The 27269-nt window shown below is 43.7% G+C and overlaps 1 protein-coding gene across 2 annotated transcripts in view; it reads right to left on the bottom strand.

Moving 5' to 3' along the window:
- The window catches only part of TSPAN7 (tetraspanin 7), a 192583-nt gene that overhangs the window by 15405 nt on the left and 149909 nt on the right, over window positions 1-27269 (bottom strand). For both annotated transcript variants that reach the window (XM_037902396.2, XM_043538045.1), the window contains exons 2-6: window positions 20072-20260; window positions 18263-18337; window positions 11071-11166; window positions 8501-8656; window positions 1047-1130 (exon numbers count right to left, since the gene is read on the bottom strand). In XM_037902396.2, coding sequence (XP_037758324.1) covers window positions 1047-1130; window positions 8501-8656; window positions 11071-11166; window positions 18263-18337; window positions 20072-20260 — 600 coding nt within the window. The remainder of the gene's footprint in view (window positions 1-1046; window positions 1131-8500; window positions 8657-11070; window positions 11167-18262; window positions 18338-20071; window positions 20261-27269) is intronic.

Raw genomic sequence — 27269 nt, 5'->3', positions numbered from 1 at the left:
GTGATCTCTACATGCAAATACCCTACCCAAAACAATACTCAGTCAAAAACTCCTGGGCAGGTTCACACATACCTTTTGTTTTACATTGGAGCTTATGCTTACAGTAATGTTAATTGAAGGGTAAATTCATACCTATCAATCTCACTGGGGTTTTAACTCAACCCAAAATTTCACCCAGCTCACAACAATAAGTTAGAACTGTCACTAGGCTTCTTTAACTGATGTCAGGGCCAGGGCAGTTTGAAAGTCAGGGAGCCGTAGCCAGCTTCCTAGTGTTCCCTGAATCCTCCGCATGCCAAAATGTATCATGAAAAGTGTGGCTTTTAGACTGTGGTTTTGGCATCTTTCGCCTTACAGCTGTGCTGTTGTTTGTAGCTAGGGAAACTGAACTCCTACGTTGATTTAAGGGGCCTCTCCTCACAAAAATCAAAAGGTTTTGTTTTTGTTTTTTTTTAGAAAAGTTAGCAGAATGAACAGAGTTTTAACAAAAAGAAAAGGAGTACTTGTGGCACCTTGGAGACTAACACGTTTGACAGTTACTTCTCTCCCACCCTGAACTTTTTTCTTTTTACAGTGAAGCTGAAATAAGCAAATAGTTTGGGTCATCACATAAAAACCAAACCAAACCAAATAAATTTAGCCTGGCTTATTCAAAAACTATGTTCTTATTTTAAAGATCTTTGAATTTTATAACAAGATCTTTAAAAAAGAAAGCCTGAAGAGTGAAAAGCCTATCCAACATAAGGATCAGCTATTTAGCTTTTGAGTTTTTTATGCTCCATTTAAAACAATGCTTTATTGGGTTAACCTCTGTTTGACCCAACAGAGGGACAAGTGATTTTCCTTGAGCTAGTCATTAGTTGAATCATAACTGCATATTCCCAAGGAGAAACTGCATTTAAGTTGAAAAAAGAAAATCAATGAACAGATGACCAAAGGACTAATAAGCATTGTGAGCTCTGTCCCCTATTATAATCCTTCCCTGAAGTCAGGGGAAGAAGAAAAGAGAGAAAAACCCACCTAGTTCATGTAGTATAATTGTATACCTGTGAGAATGCAATTCCAAAAGCCACTCCAGCTATGATTCCCATATTTGTCTCCATAAAACTGGTTACCAGATCATAACAGCCCTGTAAAACAAAGACAAACATAATCAGCCTTTAAGCATGTGTGCCCCTTCCCCCATTTCATTTGGCTTCAGTCAGAAATTGGGTATTTTTATCATGACTTCCAACAACATTTTAACTTATTTTATTTAATAACTATTCTTGTTAAGTGATGAGTGTACCCAATAATCGTGAAGACAGAAGCAGTACGTTTTAGAAACAAATTTTCTCGAATGGGAAAGACACCTAATGTGATGCTGTAATAAATAAGACACTGCTGTATTAAGGTAAATCTTTTTGATACTAAAAAAAAAAAAAAAAAAGAAGGCCTCAATAGAGTCGATCTGAAAACAAAGCAGAACCTGACAAGGTACAGGCAGTAGAAATGAATCATGATTGCTGTGACAATTTGGGAATATATCTGTACAATTTATGAATTGTGTGAGAGATTACGAACCCTTATGAGTACGTCTATACTGCAATCAAAGACTCACGGCATGGCCATAGTTGGCCCGTGCCAGCTGACTTGGGCTCACAGGGCTTGGTTAGCAGGGCTAAAAATGGCAGTGTAGACATTTGGGCTCCAGCTGGAGTCTAGGCTCCAAAAAGCTGCAAGAGGGGGTGGGTCTCTGAGCCTGGGCTCAAGCCCGACCTGGAACATCTACATTGCTATTTTTAGCCCTGCAGCCCAAGTTCCGCAAGCCCGAGTCAATTGACCCAGGTTCTGACATTTGGCACTGCAGGTTTTTAACAATATTGCACTGTAGACGTACCCTATGTGCCTGTGTCAAGCTGCAAACTCCATTCTGAATGCCCAGCCTTTTGCCTTCGCTATGGTCTATTTGTCTCCACATTGGGTTAAGATGCCAAAGGCTGGTGGCAAAAGAACAATAGAGGATAGTTGACTCTAAGACCCTAAACTGCTGGAAATCTATTCACTCTTCTAGACAACAGACGGTCCCTACGCAGCAGAACTGGTTTAGTAGGGGGAAGTCACCTTGGCAATGAAATCACCTGGTAGGGATTTGTGTCCACAGGGGGAAACTGGCATGGGTGTCACCTGGGCCAAAGGTTTCAAAAGGGCAGGGGCTGGTCTTCTGGGTGGGGAAGGGGCATTTTCTCCAGTTCAGAAGAGAGAAGCAACCCAGCACATACCACCTCCTGAAGCAGTGGACTCCCTGCCTGCCTGGATCTAGATGGTCGCCCAAGGACTCACAAGAGAAGGGTGAGCTAGTGAGGGACATTGCGGTTTAAGATGCTTATTGTTTGGTACGAGCTGTTCTCTCCTCTACTTTTATATGATTAAGTAAAAGCATACATGTGTTAGACTCTGTGCAGAGAGTGCCTCTCTGTGCTAACTACTCCACAAGCGCTACATGCCCCTGAGAGTTACACAGTAACCAGAAGCTTCACACCTTTGAGGGGAGTTCTGGGAGAAGGGTGTGTTTAAGTAACTGGGGCATCCTGGGGGTCAGCGCTGGTGCTGGGGGCCAACGGCAGGTGGGCCGAAGAGCCCCATATCTGGGAAAGGGATGACAGACCGAGTTAGGGCTAGGAAATGTGCCAGACAGGCCAGGGAGAAACTGGTGCTGCAACCTGATGAGGCTCCAGAAGCTTGAAACACCCATGGGATCCAGAGCAAACGAGGCCTTGATTCCGCTCATTGCAGTTCTAGTGCCTGGCCAGGAGGGAGCGCTTTAGCATCTGTAACACTAGCCTATTTCAGAACATGCTGCTGTTTAACATAAGCATGGCTTGGATGTGTAGGGAGGTGTCCTGCCTGGCAGTGTCCCTCTAAAGGTACCAGGCATGGTCTGGAATGGTTTATTACTTTTAATATATGACAGTACTGAAGGTTTGGGGTTTTTTTTGGGGCGGGGAGGGGTTGCGGTTCGACTGTTTCCTTGAGGTTTTTTTTTTTTTTTTGAGAGGAAAAGAACAAACAAGCCCCCTCCCCCTTCAAATACACATTCCTGGTCTACAGTCCAGACCTCGATCCCATCAGAGCCACTCTCCCCCCACCTCAATACGTGGCCTTTAGAAGTGAGGGTAGGAGGCAGAGAATTTGCATGCATAGGATGTCTTTCTCCTGGACATGCTTTTGAGATCTGTCTCTCTTTCTCAATACATATATTTTCTTAAATTATTTTTTCCAAAATGTGCTTGCAATTAGCTTTTCCAGTTTCAGGTGTTTAAAGGAATCCAAGTCACTAACTGAAAACCACAGGAACAAAGAGTCCATCTTTTCCCCCCGATACAAACCGCACCAAGCCACACATAAAACAACCCATCTTTTCTCCCCAAACCCAGCAAGAACTTATTCTCAAACTGAGGCCACTCGAAGCGGTATTTTAGTGTAGATGTTAGATCTGTGTCAGTTCTATAGGAAGCTGAGACAAGAGTGGAATTCTACTTGGCTCCCCTTTCTCACTCTTGACTCCAGCACTGCCAGTGTGACATAGGCACAGACTCTGTGGGTGCTCCGCGGCTCAAGTACCCACAGGAAAAAAATAGGGGGTGCTTAGCACCCACCGGCCACAGTGGCTCCAGCCCGGGGTCTGGCTGCTGATCAGCTGTTGGGCAGTGGGCCCCTGGGGCTGGCCGAGGATCAGAGGAGCTGGCAGGAGGTGCTTGGGAGGGGCCTTGAGAGCAGAGAGGACCTGGGTGGGTGGACCTCGGGGGAGGAGGCGGGGCGGAGCAGGGGTGGAGCACCCACCAGGAAAAAAAATAAAAAAATCAGTGCCTATGCGGCGTGATGAGTCTATTCATCATACAGATGCAAGTGCATACACAGGCTCCAAACCTGCAAACTCTTAAGCATGTTCTTAGAGGATATCAGGGCCTTATACTGCACACTAGTGGTCAGAAGAAGAAGAAAATGCCCTTTGTTAAATGTAGGCCATTCATGACCTAGATTACATGATTTCTTGAACCTCTTTTGTAATATGAAATACATTTTTTTTTAATCCTCAGAGTAATGAAGTGGTAGATAAAGTTAAGAGTAACTCAAGAGCAGGGCAGCCATAAATCAGTTATGAGATGTTTCAACATACATATTAATCCCTAATTACATCTTGCAGCATTATACTATACATCATTTCAAGCTTACTCGTTTAACATATCAAGCAACTATGGTTGTATGTCCTAAATATTACGAAACAAGGCTAGATATTTCAAACAATTCTTTCATTCTGCCAAATGTGGCTTTATATTTTTCCAGCCTTTCCCAAAGGTTCACAAATCTATTCTGTTCAATAGCCTGCACAAGATGTAACAGCTAACACTTATGGTAATTTGAGAGAGACTTTAATTCTTACTTGTTAAAAAGATCATACTAGTAATATATCTTTACTCACTCTCCTTGTTTGTAGAATGGTTTTCCAGGACATCATACTTTACTGTTTCTGGCAATTTATTGTATGATTATGATTTAAGTGCTCAGTCCTTGTTGTTCACACTCAGAACTGGTGCACCCTCAAGAGTGGTGCAGACATTACCAAACAAACCTGAAAAATTTGGTATATCATAACCATGCAGCTATTGTGCGTGTGTGTGTACGTGGGGTGGGGGGGGGCGCGCCACAGGGGAATCCTATTTAGCAATTATCACTTCATTTGCATCCCTATTCTTGTTCCTTTATTTTAGAGAAAAATAATGCTCAGCATTTGTTTGTAATGCACTTTGGTTAGCGAATCCTAATGACATCTCAGAGTGAGCCTCATTTAATAGATGAGGAACCAGACACAGGGAGATTTAGGGCTAAATTCATTCGGCATCACCATACCTAACTTTTAGGTGCCTAGGAAAAAAAACACTGGGATTCCAAAGCCTGGGTTAGGCATGCAGGTTCCCTATAAAATGAATGGGGAGAGATATGTGCCTCAGAATGGTATTACAAAAGCCAGCATGCTAGGTGGGGAGCAGCCTAAATTAGCCAATGGAAGAGAGGTGTCCCAAGCCCCGCCCTTCTTAGGAAGTTTAGCGCTTAAATCAGATTGCAGGGAGGCGCCTCCCTCTGTTTCGGATTCACAGCTGCCTTTCTTGGCATCAGGTGCCCATGCCTTTTTTTTCTTTTTTTTAAATATACAAGACACTGGGGGGTGGGGGTGGAGACCTCTCTCATAACTTTTAGCCCAGTGGTAAGGGTAGTCACCTGAGATGTGGGAAACCCCTGGTTCAAGTCCCCCCTTTACCTCAGGGGGAGCAGGGATCTGCCGCCTGTCAGGTGAGTATCCTGGCCACTGGGCTACAGGGTATTCTAAGGTGGGGCTCCCTCAGCTGTTCCACTGTGAATAAATCCTGAAGAAGTTATTTGGGTCAGAGAGAGAGAGAGCACAAGAAAGCACACACATGAGGATGATGCTGTAGCCTGGCAGAGCACTGACCTGGGAGGTGGGAGACCCAGGGTCCTGTCCCCCTGCTCCAATGAATTTTTTAATGATTTATTCACAATGGAACAGGAGACAGGGGAGATTGAGGGGGACCAACATCTAGAGAGCCTCAAGTACTCCTTTTCTTATATCCCAATGGCGAGGGCACTCACCTGACAAATGGCAGATCCCTGTTCAAATGCCTTCTTCCCCTCTGAGGTGGAGGTAGCAACTGAACCGGGGGTCTCCCCCACCTCAAGTAGGTACTCTAAACCCCTGGGCTAACAGTTGTGAGGGAGGCTGTCCTCTCCCTTCCCCTGCTGTTCTGTGCATGTCAGCATACAGGGCCCAATCCAGCAAGCGAGCTCTGAGCACACTTAACAGATCGGGCCCCACAGGCCAATCAGGCGGAGGAAGACATATCTTCTTTTCATGAATCGCTCTGTGACTTAAACGTCCAGACACCTACAGTGAGGCTGCACTGATGTGTTCGGATGGAGTAAAATAAGTGTCTAAAGAACTTTTCCTGGAAAAAGTCAGGCACTGAGAGAGTTTAGGCACCTGCACACAGTTTTCAAACAGCTGGATGGGGGCTTTGTGAATTCCAGCAGAGTCTGATTCTGGAATCTAGGCATCTAAAGCGACAGTTACATGCCTAGGTCCTTTTGTGACTCTAGCCCTCAATGACTTCCCAAAGTCACTTAGCTAATCAGTAGCAGAGGTGGTAAACACAGTCCAGGAGTTTCTGACCTCCAGCCGCGTGGTCAGACCACTAGAATAGGCCTCCATTGGTAATTCATTTGTACTCTTTGTGATCTTTTAGTAACTTATTTTACTTAAACTTTTTTGAAGCCTGTTCCTATTACTGTTTTTTGAAGATGAGGGAAAAGACTGCATTTCAAATGTATTTAATCTGTGTGTGCATGTGTGAGTATGAGAGAGAAGGAGAGAGACCTCTACAACAAAGGGACCTGTATGTCCCCAATCCTGCAAAAAAAAATACACAGACAAGTATCATAAATAAGGTTAAGATTTTATCACGGTTATTTTTAGTAAATGTCAGGTCACAGGCAATAACCAAAAATTCACGAAGCCTGCGACCTGTCTGTTCAGAGACCATCAAGGCTGTTCCTTCCCTGTAAGCTACAGTACTAGACCAGTCACAGCTCCTTTGCTTTGCTTTTGTTCCTATTCCCCTACCATCTCTCAGAAATAGCCCACCTTGTTCAAGTTTCTTTGAGCAACTCAAAGATCTGTGACAGCTCCCAAGCAGAGAGTTCTTTAAGTCTTTGATTTAAATGGAAACTGAAACCGATTTCTCAAATGTGGGCAAGACCTTCAAACTATCTGTGGACAATTCTGTCAAAATAATCAAGTCAGCTACTTCAGAAATAGAGACTCTATGGGTAAGGGCTGGTTGAAAATAATAAAATTAAAGATAAAACAAAGACTGGCCCTCTGTGAAGTGAAAGTGAATGCTGGTCTACATAGGGGGGCAGGTTAGGTCGGTATAACTACGTCGCTCAGGGGTGAGGAGTTTTCATACCCCTGAGCGATGTAGTTATACCCAAGTAAGTATGTAGTGTAGACCAGGTCTCAGTCAGAATTCCTCCTGGTGCAGCTCAGCCCCACTGCACCTTCCCCTCCTCCCTGTCTACAAAACACAGAATCTGGCACTAATTAATGAGTGTAAATTAATGTCTCTGCAAATCATTTAAACTCAGCCAACACAGCAACATTACAGTGATGGCAATTATTTCAAGTTTCACAATAGACTGACATCATCCCTGTTCCAAATCCATTAGCACTGATTGGCTCACATTAGGCTATTATGACTGAAGGATAGGTTAGTGGAAGCTAATCCAGTATTATCCTTCTTCTTGGTATGGACTGGAAAAACACTCTACTTGACTGTTTTACAAAGGCAGAGTCGTAAATGTGACCTCAGTCCCCATCTCCAAGTCCCTGACGGACATGCAGCTGAGTTACAGTACCAGCTGAAAAAGATTAAAATAGAACACAACCAACCATTTCTGCATTTTTCTGTTACATACCAATAATTTCTTGTGTTAACAGTTACACTGGAAATACACGAGAAATGACAAGAGAAATAAATCATGAAACGCACTGGGGCGAATTCATCTCTGCTGTAACCACCGAAGTCAATGGGGTTATATCAAGATTTAATTTTGCATCAGGATTATTCCCTTTATGAACAATTTATTACCTCTCTTGAAAATCTTATGCAAAAAGTAAACAGGAAAGAAATTCTGTGCCAGCAATGAATGTCTCCTTGCACAACACAGTAGTAGGGGTGTATTTCCTATATGTTGCATTGTTTCCCCTTTTTTCCTCTTTTCTTCACATTTTCTGCATTTTTATTCTATTATTAATTTATTTGTTTTGCTTTCTCACTCACTCTCTCTCGATACTACTCTCCCAATCTTCTTTTTGAAGGTGAGGAGGGGTCAATGTTAGCTCTGTTCTGCCTGCAGCAGTATAAATCCAATGAGATTAGAAGGGGCACAGCAAACATATCTCACTACCCCACAACACTTCATGTCAATCATCCCTATTTTCTCTGTTTGGGCTAACTGTTAGCATCCAATGCCTGAAATTTCTGACAGAACACAAGTTGGGGGGGGGGATGAGGGAGGGAGGAGGGGGAAGTCAGTGAGAATGAGTACCGCTGATTGACATAAGTATCGAGGTCAGCTGCATCACTTCTGTGTTTTGCCAGTTTTGCCTCTGTGCAAGATGCTGTACCTGACCAAATGTGATGGGAATGGGAAGTGAGTTCACATCCCACCGGTTGGGTTTCTGTGTCTGCTTGTTTCAGAAATGTCAATTTAAGCGTTTGGTGGCAAGCAGTGGGCAACCTTATCCTCCTCTCCATTCCCAGTTTCAACACTCTTCATATCGCTAGGCAGAAACCGCACTTCAGTGACACTATATGTAGTAATGTGCGAACTAATTCACCGGATGGTTGCATCTCAGTTGCCTTTGGCACACAGTGGCCTGTACCTTCTGGTTCACTTTAGTGGCAGCAACAGTCATATTGCGCAGATCCTGGGGATTGCAGTCACTGGCGTTCATGCAGCAGCTTGGGGGAATACCGTGTTCAAAGAAGTAAGGGCTCGTGCTCCAGTTGGTGTAATTCTGAATGCCACAGCATCTCAGCTACAAAGAAAGAATAGATAATAAAAGAAGCCAGTGTTAAAAGAAGCATAGGAATAGTTTCAGATCTTACCTCTCAGAGTGACGTCAGACCAAGGCTTCTCACTGAGACTTATTTTCCAAATAAGCCTGGGTCTGATTCTGCTCACACAGAAGTCAGTAACTTAATTCCCACTTACTTCAGTGGGAACAGGATGGGGCTCTCTGCTTATACTGAAGAATGGAGTAGTTGAACTACTGACAAAAATAGGTAAGTTACCATCAGCAAACACTACTATACTGACAGGTTTCAGAGTAACAGCCGTGTTAGTCTGTATTCGCAAAAAGAAAAGGAGTACTTGTGGCACCTTAGAGACTAACCAATTTATTTGAGCATAAGCTTTCGTGAGCTACAGCTCACTTCATCGCTCACGAAAGCTTATGCTCACATAAATTGGTTAGTCTCTAAGGTGCCACAAGTACTCCTTTTCTTCTTACTACTATACTGGAGGACGGGGAGAAGGCCAACAATGTACCTATCTTTTAAAAAAGGTGCTAAGCATGATCCTGAGACATCTAAATTGAAAAGCCTTCCCTTGGTAACAGGAAAAACATCTGAGAAAAATGAGAGAGTTATAAAGCACATAGGGGGACCACAAAGAGAGACAAAGCAGTACAGGTTTAAAAGGATGAATCAAGCCTCTCTAACTCATAAGACTTCGTTAAAAGAGTTAACAAAATAGCAAATAAAAGCAGAACTGTTGCGTTTAGATTTTCAAAATGCTTTTGGAAGGGTGGGAGGTGTGTCCTATTCTAGTTTAAAAACTGGTAAAGCCTGTCAAAGATGAGGAATAATTGACAAATTCTCAGCGTGGCAAGATATTATAAGTGGGGTGCCCTGCGGATCAGTACTAGGACCAGTGCTACAGATGGAATGAACATTTTTCCATGATGGAAGAACTGACTGATGACACAAAAGTATCTAGGTTAGTCAATAATGGGTAGGACCGGAAGTAACATTTAAACAGTATAACTCTGCATTCTGGTCACTTGATTTGGCTGCATTTATGTGGTATCCAGTATTGGTTTCAATTGTTTATCTCGCCCTGTTGTGATGTTTCCTCATGCAGAGCACTCTGGCTGGAAGGCTGTGGCAGTCTCCCACTTAACTGCCATAGAACCTTCTGTGGACCATGTAGTATATCCTCCTGCATTGTGACAGAATGGATTTCATTATTCCTGGGTGTCTAGTCTAGCCCCAAATATCTCAAGTGAGGGAAAAAAGCACCGTCCTTTTGGTAATCTTGTTCCACTGCCAAATTCTTCTTATAATTAAAGCCTCATTTCCATTTTTAAAACCTGCTGCATCTTTTCCTCCACTATTGTTTATTCCATCTTTGTTTTGGAAGGACAATAACCTGTTTGAAAACATCTCGTGGAGCAACTGTAGGCAGTCATGTCTGTCCTTCACCCGTCTTTTCTCCCAATGGAACATGCCCAGTTCTCTTAACCTTTCTTGATAGGTTTTATCTTCCAGGCCTTTCATTGTCTTTGTAAAGAGAACTGCTATATGTTATCAGCTAAACAGGATGCTAGATTACCAAATCCTGATTAATCATGTTTGAATTTGTAAATCTTTATAATGCTACTGGCAGAGCCCCTTTAGAATAAGAACTGCTCACACTTTATGATCCCAACTAAACACCAAAAAACTAAAGACTAGCACAAGGGCTTGTCTGCATTATAAAACTTGCATTGTGTTTAACTAAATACATGTAAAATGAAGTTTCTACATTAAACTAGATCATCTTAAGTGTGATTTAGACTAGCTTAAATGAGTCCATATTAAGGGTTTGCCCCAGGATAACTAGATTGATTTTAAATTGATTATGTTACAAGGCTGTAAGTTTTCTAATACTGACCAAGCCCAAGATTCGGGGTGAACTAAACTGGTTTTACAAAGTAGCAGTTGTCAGCAGATGCCTGCTAGATGCCATGGCAATATAGTGTGTGAAATACTGTCTTCTGGTGGTGACTCTTTCATCCAGGATATTGACAGTATGGTGTCCCAAACAAGAACAGAGCACCCTTGGATAGACTGGTTATTCTCTGGCTAGTAAATACCAAAGAGGCGATCCAGGCACCATTGAGGTCACCGGCAAAACTCCCACCTACTTGGAGCCAGCATTTCACCCCAGGTGTTCAGAATCCTGTCTCTCCATTCTAGGTATTGAATACTGGAACCAACACCCCGAAGGGCTAATCAGTAGCAGCTGTGGGTGTGGAAGGAATGCAGGCTGAAAACCGATGTAATCAGTTTAGCCCCTAAAACATAACTTACTACCACAGATGTTTGAGCCATTGGCAATTCATGTTTTGTGAGCAAACAAGAATAGATTCTGTTTACACTTTTTTACAAATAGCTATTTTAAACTTACACTCTGTTGTACGTCATCCACTGCGCGGCTTCGCTCATCATTGCCGTTGTAATTCTGGATAGCTTCAGTGTATGTCCTAAGGAAAGTGTCCTTGATCTAAGAGGAAGAAGCCAGAGAATGTGATATTTTATAAGTGACCAGGGCATTTAGGGCATTTAAGGGCATTTAAATACACAAGCTTTCAGTCCGAGTCTTTCCAAGAAATTCACCCATTTCCAACCTTAGCAGGATAGCCAAATCAGAGCAAGTGTATGTTCCTTTTGCCACTCTTTCTGGAGTGTATATTCAGAGTCTAAAAAGCGCTCCTTTAACATTCACAAGTCCATTTGATGGCATTTTAAGATTGCCACTTGCAACCATGGACTCTTTAAATAGATCACCAAATTGCTATATCTTTGAAAACAGCTAGGATGGATTGGGAGCTGCCCTGTGACAATTTATGAATACTATATGATAGTCTGGTTATTGGGGTGTTTACTGTATGAATATATTAGTTTAGCTCAGTCAGAAGGCTGACTTGAAAAACAAGCAGGACGGAAAAGCACAGCTCAAGACAGCCAACTCTCAGGAAAAACTTGAGTTGTTAAGGGACAATGTCAAAACTATTAGCTCTGATGATTTCATCTGTCTTGAGCCAACCTGCAAACAGGGGGCAGCATTTAGGAGGGGCAGAAGGGAGCTTCATAAAGGAGCTCTGGCTCCTGGTTCATGTCCTAGCCCCAGGCAGAGCTCTTAACTGCCCTGCAGCCTGAGTGAGCAATGTGAGTTCATCAGGGGAGAGGGGCTGGTCTCAGCTCCTGCCCAGGGCAGGGAGTCAGTATTTTGTTTACAAACAGAGACAGGGTGATTTTAAGATAAGAAAAGGCTGGTAATTAAATTATGGATCTGGAAGTCCTTAGATGAGCTGGTAAAACAGGGATTCCTTTAGGGGAAGGGGGCCAGGGGAGAAGGAGGGTGTTGAAGAGAGAACGCAGGGGACTCAGACAGTGTTCCTTCTAATTTTTTATGTCCATGTGTGGAATGAATTTTATTATGTGCACCAATATGAAGGTGATGTGTGACACATGACCTTCATATTGGTGCACATAACAAAATTCATGTGGGGGGGCTGAGGGGTTTGGAGTGTGGGAGGCGGCTCAGGGCTGGAGCAGAGTGTAGAGGTGTGGGGGGGAAGGGTGAGGGCTCTGTGGTGGGGCCGGGGATGAGGGGTTTGGGGTGTGGGAGGGGGCTCTAGGCTGGGGCAGAGGGTTGGGATGTGGGGGGATGAGGGCTCTGGCAGGGGGTGCAGGCTCTGGGGTGGGGCTGGGGATGAGGGGTTCAGAGTGCAAGAGGAGGCGGAGGCTGGGGATGCGGGTGCGGGCTTTGGGGTGGGGCTAGGGACAAGGGATTTGGGGTGCAGGCTGCCCCGGGGCTGCGATGCCGTGAGAGGACTCCCCCCAGCCCACTCTCACTGCAGCAGCTCGGGCCGGGGAGGGGCTCATCTCTCCGGCAGCTCCGGTGGGCCTGGGCCAGGCCAGGCCAAGCCAAGCCAAGGGAGGGACTCCTCTCCCCTGGCCGTGGCAAGTCCGAGGCAGGTCCATGCTGGGCCCGGAGGGGAGGGGCGTCTCTCCGTGACGCAGCAGGTCCATGCTGGGGGAGAGGCATCAGGGCTTAATAGTCAGCTGTGCAGCTTAGAGGGAACTTAGGACTCAGAAGAAATACAGCCAAGCCCTCTGAGCCAAAGTCACATCAGAAAAGAGGGAAAGGTGAGGGGGAGGGGTGAAAAGACGAGGCCAAAACCCAGGGAAGGGATAGCAGTGGTATAGAGAAGTTCCCCCTCTGCCTGTGGTACCTATGTGACCCCATCACTGTAGTATCTGAGCACCCCACAATGTTGAATATTTCTCCTCACAACCCCTCGGTGAGGTAGAGCAGTGCTGTTATCCCCATTGTACAGATGGGGCACTGAGGCACATAGACTAAAGGCCAGATTTTCAAAGGTATTTAGGCACCTAGTGGGATTTTCAAAAGCACCTAGAAGTTTAGGTTCTTTGTAAACCCCACTAGCTGCCTCGCTGCATCTTTGGGTGCCTAAAACCTTTGAAACTCTGTTCCTAAGGCAGGGGCCTGAAATCATACAGGAAGTACATGGGGGGAGTAGAACCCAGGTCTCTAAGGGCCGACACCCTATTCACTGGACCAGCCGCTCTCTCTGCTGCATGCCGAGGATGGAGGGTAGGGGGGAAAAGGAGGACTGATAGCTGGGAGCAAAACCAAGGCAGCCAGTTCTCTGAGACTCCAGGAAATGGTCCCAGGCAATTGGGAAGGATGTCACTTGACAGCATGAAAAGCAGCACAGAGGTCAAGAAGGATGAAGAGAGAGAATGAGACTCAGATGAGAGATCACTTAACTGCAAAGGAGTGGCAGGTTCTGCCCCATGCTGGGCCGTAGAGCAACAACTGCTGCGCAATTTTATATTGTAACTGAAAACCATTTTGTTCTGTCTTTTTTTTTCTGAGTTCGAGAAAAAGAAGGAATGAGAAAGCATCGTATAAATATCAGATATGATTATACATCAAATTCTTAGGGTTTCAGCTGTATTCAGGTCAATTCCAGAACAAAGAACAGTAAGTGCGTCCATAAAGTCGACGATTATTGTCATGATTTGTATTGTCCATGATATTGTATTATTGAGTCCCTAGCCTCTGTTTGCCAGAAGCTGGAAATGGGCGACAGGGGATGGGTCACTCGATTATTACTTGTTCTGTTCATTCCCTCTGGGGCACCTGGCGTTGGCCGCTGTTGGAAGACAGAATACTGGGCTAGATGGACCATTGGTCTGACCCAGTATGGCCGTTCTTATGTTCTTATTCACTGACACCGTCTGTGTGTGCAGCATTGTTCAGAATATGCCAGAAAGTAAAGTCCCTGAGCCAATGCATATAAAATGTGTAGCCCTGGATAAGATGGCTCAGATATTTATGTATGAAGTGTATAATTAATGAACACATGTTATTATATATGAGTGGATTAGAAGTATTACCTGATTAAGGACTGGAAGATTTGACCCTCCAACTTTTTTTCAAGAGAAAGAGCTGCCCAGAGCCCCGGTGCCTGTTTACTTTCCTTTCCTGTTTGCAGTATGCTGATCTACCTCAGAAGACTCCATTTTTTTCTCAGCTTTAAAATGTGGAATTTTCTTGGTGTTTGGTTTTAAACATTCTCCTGTGAGAACTGCAACTCAAATCACTGTAGTGTTGTTCTTAAGAGCCTTCTGAGAAAGTAACTAGTTTTTAAAACAGAAGTGAAAGCAGTGTTGCCAACTCATGATTTTGTCATGAGTCTAATGATAATTATTGTTTTCCTTAAAGCCCCAGTTCCTGAAGTCAAGTGGAGATGTGATGATTTCAACCTTCATTCTTAAAGAAAAAGTAAGTTTCTGGCCCTCATGGCTGTGGAGAAAGCTTCAAAATGTGACCCCAGTGCACCCTAAAGGCTCAAAAAGCAGAAGGCAAATTAAAAAAAAAATCTATTATTTTTACATAATCTTGTGATTTTTAAGACAGTCTCATGATTTTTGGTGAGCCTGACTCATGATATTTAAACATTTGGGGTTAGCAATAATGTGAAAGTGACTTAAAAGCGTCGGTTTCATTCCTGTTTAAAGTCAGTTTCTAGTCTATTATTTGTAGTATGATAACACCCCTAGAGTCCCACGTAGGTGCAGTATAAACTCATGGGACTTGTCCTAGTAGAATGTTTCCAAAAGTTAAATGATCTATTCCAAGCTTAGTGAATAGCAAAAAGTAAGTAGCCTAAATGATATAAAGTAATCTAGATTTTTCTACAATTGTTTCAATTGTTATAGTCAACAGTAAGAATATACTTTAACATTTTAAACCTAAGTAGTGTCCCTTAAGTGATTTGACACAAGATGTCAGAACATGTTAGTATTAGTGCTAACTGGGTCTAATATTTATTTAATTTTCTTTTTTATATAGAAATTCGTGTTCCTGTCAGCTAATTTCTAAATTACTGTCTGCAAAAAACCCTACAGTTTTCAGGTGCCTAAGCAGCCCCTGGGATCATGGTTAAAGTTGCCTTCCCCCCAGTCTGAAATGACGCCCCACCCACAAAACCAGTTTGGACCAGGAAGGATCAAAGCTCGGAAGACAGAAGAACAAAAGAACTATAGCAGATTTTAAAAGGGACATTCTCTTTTAAGCAGCATGGACGGGGGGGGGGGGGGGGAGAGGGGGGGAGAGTGTGTGAAGGGAGGGAGGAAAGTTGTTCAAAGAGAAGAAGAGGGAAACTCAGGGAGCTGCTGGGAGAAGCTAGGCTTACTTAGGTTATCATCAGAGGATGGGGAAACTTTAGGTAAGATGTATATATGTGTACTCCTTGTTATTTTAAAACCCTGTCCTTCCAAAAGCCTTGTTTCTGCTGCTAAAATAAGCAATACTTTGCTTTCAGAAGGCTGTCTGATCACTGTACACCACTGGTCACCAACTCCCTAGAGGGAAGAACTGCAGTTGGATCATAGTTGGATCTGTTATGTAAGCATGGCTGATACATACGTCCTGTAGCCCAGGGAGAGGTCTAAGAGTGGGAGAATTGCAGAATTCCATCTGGGACAGGTAAAGGCATGAGGCCTGACAGCGGCAGGGATGCATTCATAGAACCAGTGAGAGGACAGAGGTGCAGCTAGCTCTGCAACCAGGAGAAGATCACACTGTGCAAATGAGTTCATCTGCTAAACAGAGGAACGTGTCAAACAGCTGGAAGTGTGACGGGAGAAGCAAAAGCAAAAATGGAAGTGGAAATAGGGAGAGTACAGAGTATTAACTAGCTTTCAATTTTCTGGTTTATTTCCCCAAATTCATTACATGTTTAGGTTTGCAAGGGGATACTCTGAGGAGTAACGGCCCATGGTATGAAAACCTAAAGGAGCGATTTGTGACAATGTACAGGAGGGAAGGTGAAGTATAACCTGCCAGTTCTCTATTAGATAAAAATAGCTAGAGAGAAGAGGAATTCCACCTTCAATTTGCCTTTTGTGTGCTGGCAATATGAGGGAGGTGAGCTTTGTGCAGAAGTAGGGGGCATTAAAAGGCAATGCCAATCCCATTGCTTGGCAGCAGCACTGATTCTTTGCAGCACTGGAGCCCTCTGGATAAGGAAATACTGCTCCCCAGGCTAGAGAAGCTCAGGAATGTCGCAGAGAACATGTGAACTGGGAGGCAAGCAGAGCCTGGTGGCAGATTCAGGAGGTTGCCTTTTTTTGATCTTGACAAAAGATTGCCCATCCTTCCCAGCAAAAAAGAACAGGCATTTCAAAATCAAATCAGGAACTATCTACAACTGGTGAAGGTAGACACAAGAAACATACGGGGGAAATATCACAGCCAAAAAGGACACTCTTTCAGCAGAACAGGGTACTAGAGGACTACATATGGCAAAGGGAAAAGAGACAGAAGGACAGAAATTACTCCTGGGGGAATTCTGCGCCACTGCGCAAGTGCAGAATTAATGTCCCCCACAGATTTCACCCCCCTCGCCCCCCAATAATTGATTCTGACAGGGTGGCGAAGGGAAATTGTAATTATACCTTTCACCCACCAGGTGCTGATGTGGCACCAGGAGAGAGGGCAGCTGGCTCGTGGGCTGGAGCAGCCAGCCATGGAGAGGAAGGGGACAGAGGCTGCCTTCCTCACAGCGTCCTGCCTATGGGGCCAGGTGAGGAGGCAAGGGATATGGGGGGGACACACACAGACAGAGCGGGGCACACTGCTTCTGGGGGGTCACAGGAGCTAGTGGGGTGATAATACTGAGTCTAGGGATTCAAATAATGTTTTAAAAAAGTAAACGTTTAAACTATTAAAATTGTACTGGTTAAACATCTAACCGTTAGGCTCCGCTGCAGCTCTGCATGCCCGGGATCCCATTGCTGGCCCTGTGCCCGGGATCCCATTGCTGGCCCCATGCCGGGGACTCCGTTCGCTGCCGACTCCGCGCCTGGGGCTCTGCTGCTGCCCTGCGCAGACCTGAGGGCGTGGGGCCAGCAGCCGGGACCCTGGGCTGGCAGCCCGGACCCCAGGGGTGCGGGGGGTGGGGGTGGGGTGGTGCAGGACCCAACAACCCTCCAGGTTCACTCCCAGGCTCCTTCCCAGCAATTACGTCCCTCTCCCTCAGCTCCTCCATTATCCCTGACTCCCCCAAGCCTTTGAACTGCTTTTGAGGGGTGCGGGAAATATGTTTGTGTACTGTAGTTTAAATGAATTATTACTCAAAGTTCTGTGTTAATATGCCTAGTAAGGAATCTATTTGTCAACAAACATTTCCTGGATCTTTTTTGTTGTCTGCATTGTAACGAACATACTTGCTGACAGGTATTTTGAAATAAATTACCAAAATAAATGAAACTGGTGTGATTATAGTGTGTTATTTTGACAAATAAAATATGCAGAATTTTAAAATATTGTGCATAGAATATTAATTATTTTTGGTGCAGAATTTTTAATTTTTTGGCTCAGAATTCTCCTACGAATAAGAAGTGAGGAAGAGATACTACAAAGTTACTGTCCTGGTTCAGTTTAAAAGATGCATGAGATCCTGGGCTTAAAACAAAGACAGTTCTAGGTAAAATGGACAAAGTAACAATGCTGCCACAAATTCAGACTGTATTGTTCTCACGAGGCATCTTTCTAACTAGTTTCCTATCTCTAGCTATTTCTAGCCTCACTCTACTCTCAGGACAGTGGCATACTGGAAAAGAAAAAAACGTTTTACACAACATCAAGGAAACTAGTTTGGTTTGGCTTTGCAGTCTTGAAAATCTTCTCTGCATTACACAACCAAATGCCTCCCTGGCTGAAGTAGCTGTATCTAAGCAAAGTATTTAACCTATTTTGCAAACCTCAGCATATGTAACAGGGTAAAGAAGATCTTACAAGATGGACATATAAAGAAAGATAGCTCCAGAGTAAATATCAGACAGCTAAGACTCAAAGCTTTGGCTAAATCCCTTCATTTGGAATCATATCAGTTTTTAGAGGGCTGCACGTATTACTGCCGAAAAATAGCTACATCACTCATGATGCATATGGAATTGCTGAAGTCAACAACCAGTATATTGTACATGTTCTGAGAGGCTTCAGCAAATCCTGCTTAGAGAGGCAGCGCCGTTTATAACCTAAATTCATTTCCACTCACCTCATGGCGAAATACAAATCCTGAAATGCCAGCCACTAGCTCTGCCAGAAACACCAGGGACAAGAACATGGCATACTGAAAGCAAAGAAACAAGACAAAACACAAGTCAGAGTGAGGGGCAGAGTTGTGTCTGAACCTTTTAGTTCTTATGCAAACAATTCCGAGTTTAAGCTTCTGCCTCCTGATTTCCTCTAAAGACAGGAAAAAACTAATGTTTTTAGAGGGCGAGATACAGGACACCTTGCATGTGGTGTAACTACCAATAACTGCAGGACACTCTCCCATTATTAGGTTGTTTGATGTGCATAAAATGACATTTCTTGACAGTTGCATATATATATAGTTTAGTTAGTTAGTTAGTTAGTTAGTTAAACATACATTCACACTGCAGAGAGGTGGTTCCCATGTTGTTAAGGCCCTGATACTGCAGTGAGATGAATGCAGGCAGACTCTGTATTTGTGTGGAACTCCGGTGAAGTCAACAGGACTCTGCAAAGGTACCAGGGTTCACTTGCATACATTTCACTGCAGGATCGGGGTATATGGCCTGATTCAGCAAGATACATAAGTGCATGAGTAGTCCCACTGATTTCACTGGCAATAATCATAGGTACCAAGTGAATCAGGGCTGAAGTCTGGATTTAGAACCAAACTTTACAAAAGCGAGGGAGCAAAAGAGAGGTTTCAGTTTAGGTCTGATTTTTTTCTGCACATGAATGAATAACTGAGAAGACAAACAATGCAAAACAGGCTGTTCTAACAGGAAATTGCATCTTAATCTTCCGAACATCTCATCTCAATTGTCATGCAGAAAAGTTTGAAAAGTTGCTGAATGCTTGGGGTGGGGGGAGGAAGAAGGGAGAACTGTTTTTAATGGAGGGCAAAGCAGCTAGGACTAGTAAGATAGGTCCTACAAACAATGCAGAACTCAAATATTTACCTGTTTTCTTTTGAGGGGAAAAAGATGGTTTAAAAACTTTTATACAGGTGTTCAAAATAAAGCTTCATGTTCAGAACAGTGACTGCCACGGTTAGCCCTGACAGTCAGAGAATGTATCTTTAGGGAAAAACACTGTAGCAGAAGACGCCGTCCTGTTATTCCCCCTGCCCCACTTCACTTTCACCACATATTAATCTGACCATTACTATTCTGCCCTCCCCCCCCCCATTACCACATATTATATTTTGTCCCTGAATGCTCTTATATAAGTGTAATGTTTAACTCACCTGTGCATTTTTTCCCTCCACCTACAGTTTCCTTACATTTTGAGATGCATTGGAAAGCTTATTGGAGTGAGGAAATCCCTGTGCTGCTTTTGAAATATGGACAGACATACTGCTGGGAGTTTACTTTTCTGGTGTCTACCTATTTTTATAGAGGTGAATACAGGATGCCAGAAATGAAAAGTTAGTGTGCATTAGACTAAAAGCTACCATCGAGGTATTCCCTACATTCCATGTTGTATTATTAAAAAGCACCCTGGGAAAAATCTGTTTCAAATTAGCTACAGAGCTGTGCCATTTCTGATGTTAATAAGTCTGTAATGATACATCTGGTTCCCTGGTAGCACTATTGCCATCACAGAGTCCTGTATACTGCAGAGAAGTCAGTGTGATTCATTGACTGGTTTCAGTGAAGGGATTTTTTTTTTTTTTTTTTAAAGCACGAGAGACACTTAGTGAACATTAAGGTCATTACAACCTTTCTGTTTGCCTCTGTTACAGTTAACATCTGTTTAAGCTTAATAAAAGCACATTGATTAAGCAATTTCCACATATGCCACATGACAGTTCTTTTGATTTACTTACCAGTTTCAGCATCCATGGGCTGCCACGACAAGTGGCGAAACAGCCAAACAGGCCAAAGACAATAATTGTGGTACCAGTCCCAATAAGCACATAGGGGGCATTGGTAGAGTTTTCGGCAATGAGAGAGATATATGTGCCTAAAGTGAGCTTCCCCCAGACTCCAACGGCGAGAAGAATAACGCCTGTGATCTGCAAAACAAGAGGAGAAATGTAGTCAGAGCCTATTGGAAAAAAACACCCAGGATAAGTGCATGGCCATTTTGAACTGACTGACTTCCACAGTGACAATTATTTTTTAGTATCTGGATATGTTCCATTAAGCCACCATTGCAGGTCAAAGGACTAAGCACCATCATGCTGACCATTGTCACAAGCAAAGAATACATTACGTCTACAAGGCCTTAGGTCGAAAGCTCAGCCATTTGAAATGTACAATATATTCCAAAACGTGCCCGAAGGAGAAGGTGAAACACCACTGCCACCAGAAATCAACATGAACCATTTCTACTGAACGTACTACATGCTTTGTGTACAAAGTTCTTTGAACAACTGAAATCAGCTATTTTTTGCCTCACTATGTGGATATACACCTTTCAATATTAGTTTTCCCAGCCTCAGAGACATGATGTCACTTTAGAGGAAGTGTGGAGGAATAGGGATAAGAAAATCAGGTAATCTTTCCTATTCAAGAAACTTTGCCACTGTGCTCTATGTTAGACAAAGTAAACAGTTTGACAGCAATTGGACACACAACTCTTCACCCACCACTTGCATTTGGAAACTCCCCACCCATCATGATCTTGACATAGTTTCAGAATCACCACATTATATAATATTTCTGATACTGAAATGGATGCTAGAAGCAGGAGGCAGATATTGCATGTTCTCTGCTGACATCTAGTGGACAGTAAGGAAAATTGATGGCTTTCTACACCCTTCCCCCTCAACATCAACACAGTTTTTTTTTCTGAGTGGACTAAACTGAATCGCAAACACGTAAGGCAATGAGTTTGTTTTATAAATAAGGCAAACATCACTTTTTCAGAAAACTCGGGAAAAAAGGCATTAAACCAGACACATCTATTATCTGCATTTTACAGGAATCACTCAAATATTAGCTTAACGCGAACATATAATGTACATCAGAACTGATATCACAATGCTTGAAGTCTGCATGTGTGTCATCATCTTAACTGTGTGGCCCAAAGGCAGACTGTGAGAACCTGCCATGTGGGCTTTAGCTCTGCAAACCCTTTCTCCTAGATCTACCAGAGTTACTCTAGCATTCCCTAAACCACTGTGTGAGGATCCAACCCTTTCAGCTATCGCCACTCTAGACACCACCTCTAGGGACTAGGAAAGTTAGCACAGAGACTGGGGCGGATATTAAGAAGGTTCTGGAATCAGGTTCTCCCTCTTCCCCCTTCAGTGTTCTCTGTCTTAGAAGATTTGTTAGGTTACTCTGGCATTTGCTTAGAAGCTTTTAGGCCAGCACAGTCATGCCCTATTTCCCCAAAGAGACTTCCATTCATTTTTTTGCTCCACCAAAAAACAAGTCAGCCATTTTGAGAGAGATCCCTCCCCACTACCATGTGACGGGGCAATACTGAAGGGAAAAGGGAGGCAGCTTCTTGATGTGTCATTTAGGCTGATTGAAAGCAGACCGCCCAGGGCACATTATTCTCATTTCCTGTCCCAGTCGTTTTGCTAGTCCTACTACAGTGTAGCAGCAGGAGAAAGAAGTGTTCTTTGGTTCTACCTGCAGCTGAGGAAGCAAAGATGTAGCAATCCAGAATCAGGAAGCAATCCAGATACAGCACTTCCTGTCCTGGAGGTTGAGCTACGCTGGGCGAAGCTGTTCAGTAATAAGAAGCACATCTGGGGAACATCAGTGGGAAGGACTGTGTACAAACTGGGTGGAGGGTAAGGGGAAAGGAAAAGAATAGAAGAGGGGGAAGAGACAATAAAGGGTGATGAGGAGGAAAGACCACAGGAAAAACAGGAGACAACAAAAATAAAACAGAGAAACAAAAATAAGAGGGAGGAAAGGTGGTGGCAGAGATAAACAAACAAAGCATCCTGAGCACCTCTGGTATGTCACAGAGCAATCCCATTTTAAACTTCCTCCTCTTGGCATCTCTCCTTCCACTCCCTTCCTGTTACCCAGTGTTTCACAAACATTTGACAGCTGAGCCTCTTTAGGAAAATGAAAGCAATGGTGTTTCCCCACCCCCCACTTTGCCATATGCTATTAAAGACCTACCCATTTTAATGTAAACATCTCCCATGCCCCTTCCTCTCTCCAGCAGCTATGCCTTTGCACCCCCGCACTCTTTGGGAAACAAACAACTCCTCTCATGTCTTACACATTTTGAGTAAGTCAGTTGTTAACCATGTTGACATTGAAAGTATCCTCATGGACATCCAACTCAGCACCCACTGAAATTACCAGGGCAAGTTCACACTTCACAGTTTTTGTCTCAGGCTGCCTGCCATCTCAGGCAGGTGCCTTTGCATTTGTTGCATGTGCTTCACGGCTGGAGGGTTTGCTTTCTGACCACAACAGCGAGGGACCTCCTTTTTTTCCTTTTCCAGTGAAAGCCGAGATTCTGAAGAACAAGAAGGGCTTGTCTGTGCCCATCTGGTTAATTCTACATATACCCCTTCCCTTAAGGAGGTGCGGTGGAGGGGCTGAGCGGGGAAGGGTGTGGGGATGCAGTGTGGGTAGGGCCGCAGGCAGAAGAGGCAGGACAGGGAGTTAGCCTACCCCAGAGGAAGCTTCCCCCGCTGCCCATGCCTCACACATTTGGAAACACTGTCTCTGCCCACCCAGAGAGATTCCATGTGCTAGTGCCTGTATCTGGGCTCTGCTGCTGGTCCCCACTAGGCAGTTAAGCATACTCCACCTTGTGTTATAGCTTCCCTTGCTCCCCCTCAATCCACCTCACCAAATAACCCAGCCCTCTCCTGTACACGCCACAAACCTGACTCAAGCGTTCGATGGAAACTGGGCCTGGCAGAATCCACTGCTGCAAGCACACAGTGTACAGGAACAACAGGTACTGGCTAAACCACACACATGCAACATTTGGAAGATGGTAAGCTGTGCGGAGAAAGCCTGTCTCTGTATGTGTTGGAACAGCACCTAGCACAAATGCACCCCAGCTTCTGACTGGGACCTCTAGTTGCTACTATAATATAAATATGAAATAACTATACGACTTTCAAACTTCTGCTGCAAAAAAATCCACAGGCATTATTCATTCAGAAGTATCTCTGTAGCTGCCTTTTGCCTACAATGGCCCCTGGTTGCCTTGGGCACATGGGTCTTTGCCATTATTACCTAGCTGGGGCTACAAAATTTGCTTCACAGAAACGCCTCCAATCTGCTTCTGCACTGGAGCTCATCAGTGTCAAGGAGACACATCAATCTCCTCTTGTTTTTCTTGACCCCCACCCAAATCTCTCTTCTGAGCCGCCACCATGGGTTTTGAAATGTCTCTTATCCCTTTCAAAGACAGATATCAGCAGAGATGTCCCCTCTCCTGCCCACTCTGAAGATAAAAGCACACTTCTATTCATCTTTCACATGGCTCGTTAAAAAAGTATTGATTATCTAATCTTGTACCAGATCAATCGACAATTTAATGTCAAACAATTACCATCTGGCGGTGTAAATTACTGCAGACTAATATCAATTTAAGTTTCTCCCCTCCCTCACCTATTTTTCCACCCATTTCTAGGGAAGAAAAAATCTCTCCCCCCACTTTTGTCCACAGGTTTTTTCTAGTCAGCTCAAATTAAGAAGTTAAATGCCAGAAAAGGGTTGGGGAGCATGGAAACTGAAAGAATGGACTCTGCCATCCAGCTAGGCAACAGGACTGTTCTTGCTCCCACTGATGTCAATGGGAGCGTTGCCATTGTCCTTAAGAGGAGCAGGATTGGGCCTCCCTGCCAAGGATGCTTCCTGTTTGAGAGAGACCACGAGACTTATAATACAGAGAAGTTTTAACTAAATTTTTATTCAGCTATTTGAAGACAATTACCAACCCTTTAGTACTGCTCGTTTATAGCCTAAGTCTGTTTATACCTTAGAGAGGCATGCTACATTAGGGCTTACTACATTACAGTATATTCAGAGTTAGAAACAAAAGAGCCATGATGACTACTAATGCTTTGTTCTGCTTATTACTTATTAGTAAAATATTGCTTGACATGGGTTTCAAAAACACACCCCAGAACAGGCAGGGAGACATAGAATCCTACAAACCACCATTATCAATTTCACACTGAGAGGGAAAGAGTGAAGGATGTTCCACACCAATGTGCCCATGGTATACCTGGAGTTTCATCACTAGGAACAAATTATAAACTATTAAGGGAAAAAGAAGGAAGCTCTCTCTGCAGATACTTCCATGATCAATATTCAGTTGAACAGGAGTGAAAGTATGACGGACTCCTAATTCTACCCACAAGCAATCTCAAGGTTTATTCTTATTTCTAGCCCTCTGTTCTAGCTTGTAACGTTCCACCCTGTAATTAGATCCAAATGTCTTTTTTCTTTTTTTCCTTTTTTTTCTTTTTTGAGGAAAGGGGGATGCAGGGGGATCAGGACATTGCTGAGCTTCTGGCTTGAAATGCAACAATGCTGATGGACCTTGCTATTGATTGTAATTATGCATGCAAGATGTCTGTACTTTCAATCTTCATTCTGTTTACACACTGCACTTAGCCAGGCAGATATGTATTGTCCTACACCTTCCTCTCCATATTTCCTCCTCCCAGCAGGGTCAGAAACAGGCATGGCACCACAGACGTCGACCTGATTAATGAAGCAGTTCCCTCGTCTGATCTGAAACCGCCCCGTCAGCCTAATTCTATATCCAGCTTGACCTATGTGTCAGGCTCAATAGACTAGAGCACGGTGATGTGTGCCCATCCGTAAAGGCTGAAAAATAAACATTTTGTTGAAAATACATAATCTGTTGTTAGTTTGGCCCTTTGGTTTTTCCCAGGTCTGTGACCCCTGCCTTACTATTGGCATTCTGCTTAATCCAAGCCCTTCTCAGTAAACTTCAGGGTAACATCAGAGGCTAAATATACCTTAATCAAGACTTACTATGAAGCAATTTTATATGAACCATGTGAGTTTACCTCCTACCAATTTCCTGAATCTTTTCCAGGGGGTGAGGTAGGTGGATGCTAAGTCTGGCAGAATATAGCTCACAACTCTGATTCTGTTGCTTTAGTTTTAGAAGCAGAGTTGCCCCGTAGTGAATTAATCTAGGTTAGCAAAGCTACTTAACAAGAGATTAGCTGATCTGAATGCAATACCACTTTGCAATAATTTTAAAGGACAGATGTCTCCTTTGTGTATTTCAATTTTAAAGTGAGAGCAGTGCAGTTCAAGGTGGTCTGCTTTGTTCAGTTCATTCCATTTTTTCATGAGAAAACCTCAACTTTGCTATCCAGATTCTGCCAGCATGATAGCGTTATGATGAAATTACCTTTTTATTACTAAGGGCTTTCTTAGACTACAAGTTCCTTCGAGGAGGGGCCATGTCTAATGGTGTACAATGATATGAGCCTGAATGCAGTCCCTGGGCTTTGCCATAAACATTAATACAAAAGGCTATGCAATAAGCGCCTTAAAACAATGGTCTGTCTTTTCATCTATTTGTAAAATGCCATGCACACCTACCATATGGCACTGTATAAATAATTTAAAGGCACAGTCAGGATGTTTTCTGAGACCAGGGGTGCAAGTATAGCTTTCTCAACACGTGTCACTGACCTCGTTCTTTACTACTATAGTTACAGCATACAAGAGCCTTAGAAACATTAAGGCATTTAAAAGTGACCTCAGAGAGGAAACAGCACAAATATGTACATTAGGAAATAATCTAAATTGTTGAAATTCTTTTATTAATACCCGTAAATCGTGCAATTCATGTCCCCTCTTTCTTGCTTTTCTCTATTGAGCACTAGCTGATATTATGGGAGCTCCAAGCAAACTTTCACTGTCGGGGGGCTGTGAATCACAGATTAGAAAATGTGTTTGAAATTCATCTGTGTATTCCTCTGTAGCCCACAGTCTTCCCTGGAACCTGGGTCTCCCTGGTTTGCAGATCAACAGAGAGAGAGAAGGACAGACTGTGCAACCAGACCGGCTTTACAGAAGAATCTCAGAGCCAGCCCTGTGAATGGTACAGCTATAGAAAACGGATATTGTGCTATAGGGGACAATGAGTTCCTGTAGATATTGTCTCTTACATTTGGGCAAATTGGTTAACCTCCCTGTGCCTGGTTCCTGGATAACACCATCTACCAGATGGGTTTTATTTGGCTTACATGTCTGTAAATGCTTTGCAATCCTCAGCTGAAAGGTCCTGTACAAGTATAATTCTTCTCTCCTGTCATTCAAAAGCTACCACAGCATTAAGGATCTTCTGTGTAACCTCAGCAAATACAAGCAACTCTTACTGTGACATAACATTCTTTAAATTTCAAACCCCTCTGCTATTTTATGCAGAAAAATTTAAAAATTATCTGATAATCATAAACACAAGTGCTTATTGACTCTTCATCTCTTTACTCCTTGATGCGCTGAAGGGTTGAAGTGTGTTCACAGCTATCTGTGAACTTTGCAGGGTTCTGCTCATTACGAAAGGAGGGGCTATGAGTAGCTATACTTTACATTTAAAGATAAACAAAACATAGTTCATGAGGGGAACAAGTACATCTGGTCACTTGAGACACCCACCCTTCCTCTGTATATTCTTCTCCCAGAGTAGCTCAGGTCACGATCAAGTCAATCATCATGATAAACCGTGGCAGAGGTACAGATCTGATCAATATGTCTTCCATTCAAGGCTGTCATGGGGCCTGTGACCTTTCAGGAAGGATCAAGGCCTAACTGGCCCCGTGATGACCCTGTGGGCTGCACCTGGGAGCAATCAGGTGTTCCAGGTGGCACCCGTTAGCTCTCAGTAATGGAGCAGCTGAGCTAGAAAGCAGCTGCTAGAACAGTACAAAGGAGGAAGTTGAGTAGCGGAAGGAAGAGAAAGGGAAGGCTCTCTGGAGATGGTCTGCAATTGTTGCAAGCTGGGAGGAACCCACCAGATGTACAGTAGGCCTCTGTGGGGGCAAACCCTGAACAAGTACTTGCAGTTGACAGTAAGAGCCCCAAAGAGCTGGC

Source organism: Chelonia mydas, chromosome 1 (genome assembly GCF_015237465.2).
Source record: "Chelonia mydas isolate rCheMyd1 chromosome 1, rCheMyd1.pri.v2, whole genome shotgun sequence".
Taxonomy (NCBI): Eukaryota; Metazoa; Chordata; order Testudines; family Cheloniidae; genus Chelonia; species Chelonia mydas.
The sequence above is the reverse complement of the archived record's forward strand: the minus strand, read 5'-3'. Positions and strand labels throughout refer to the sequence as shown.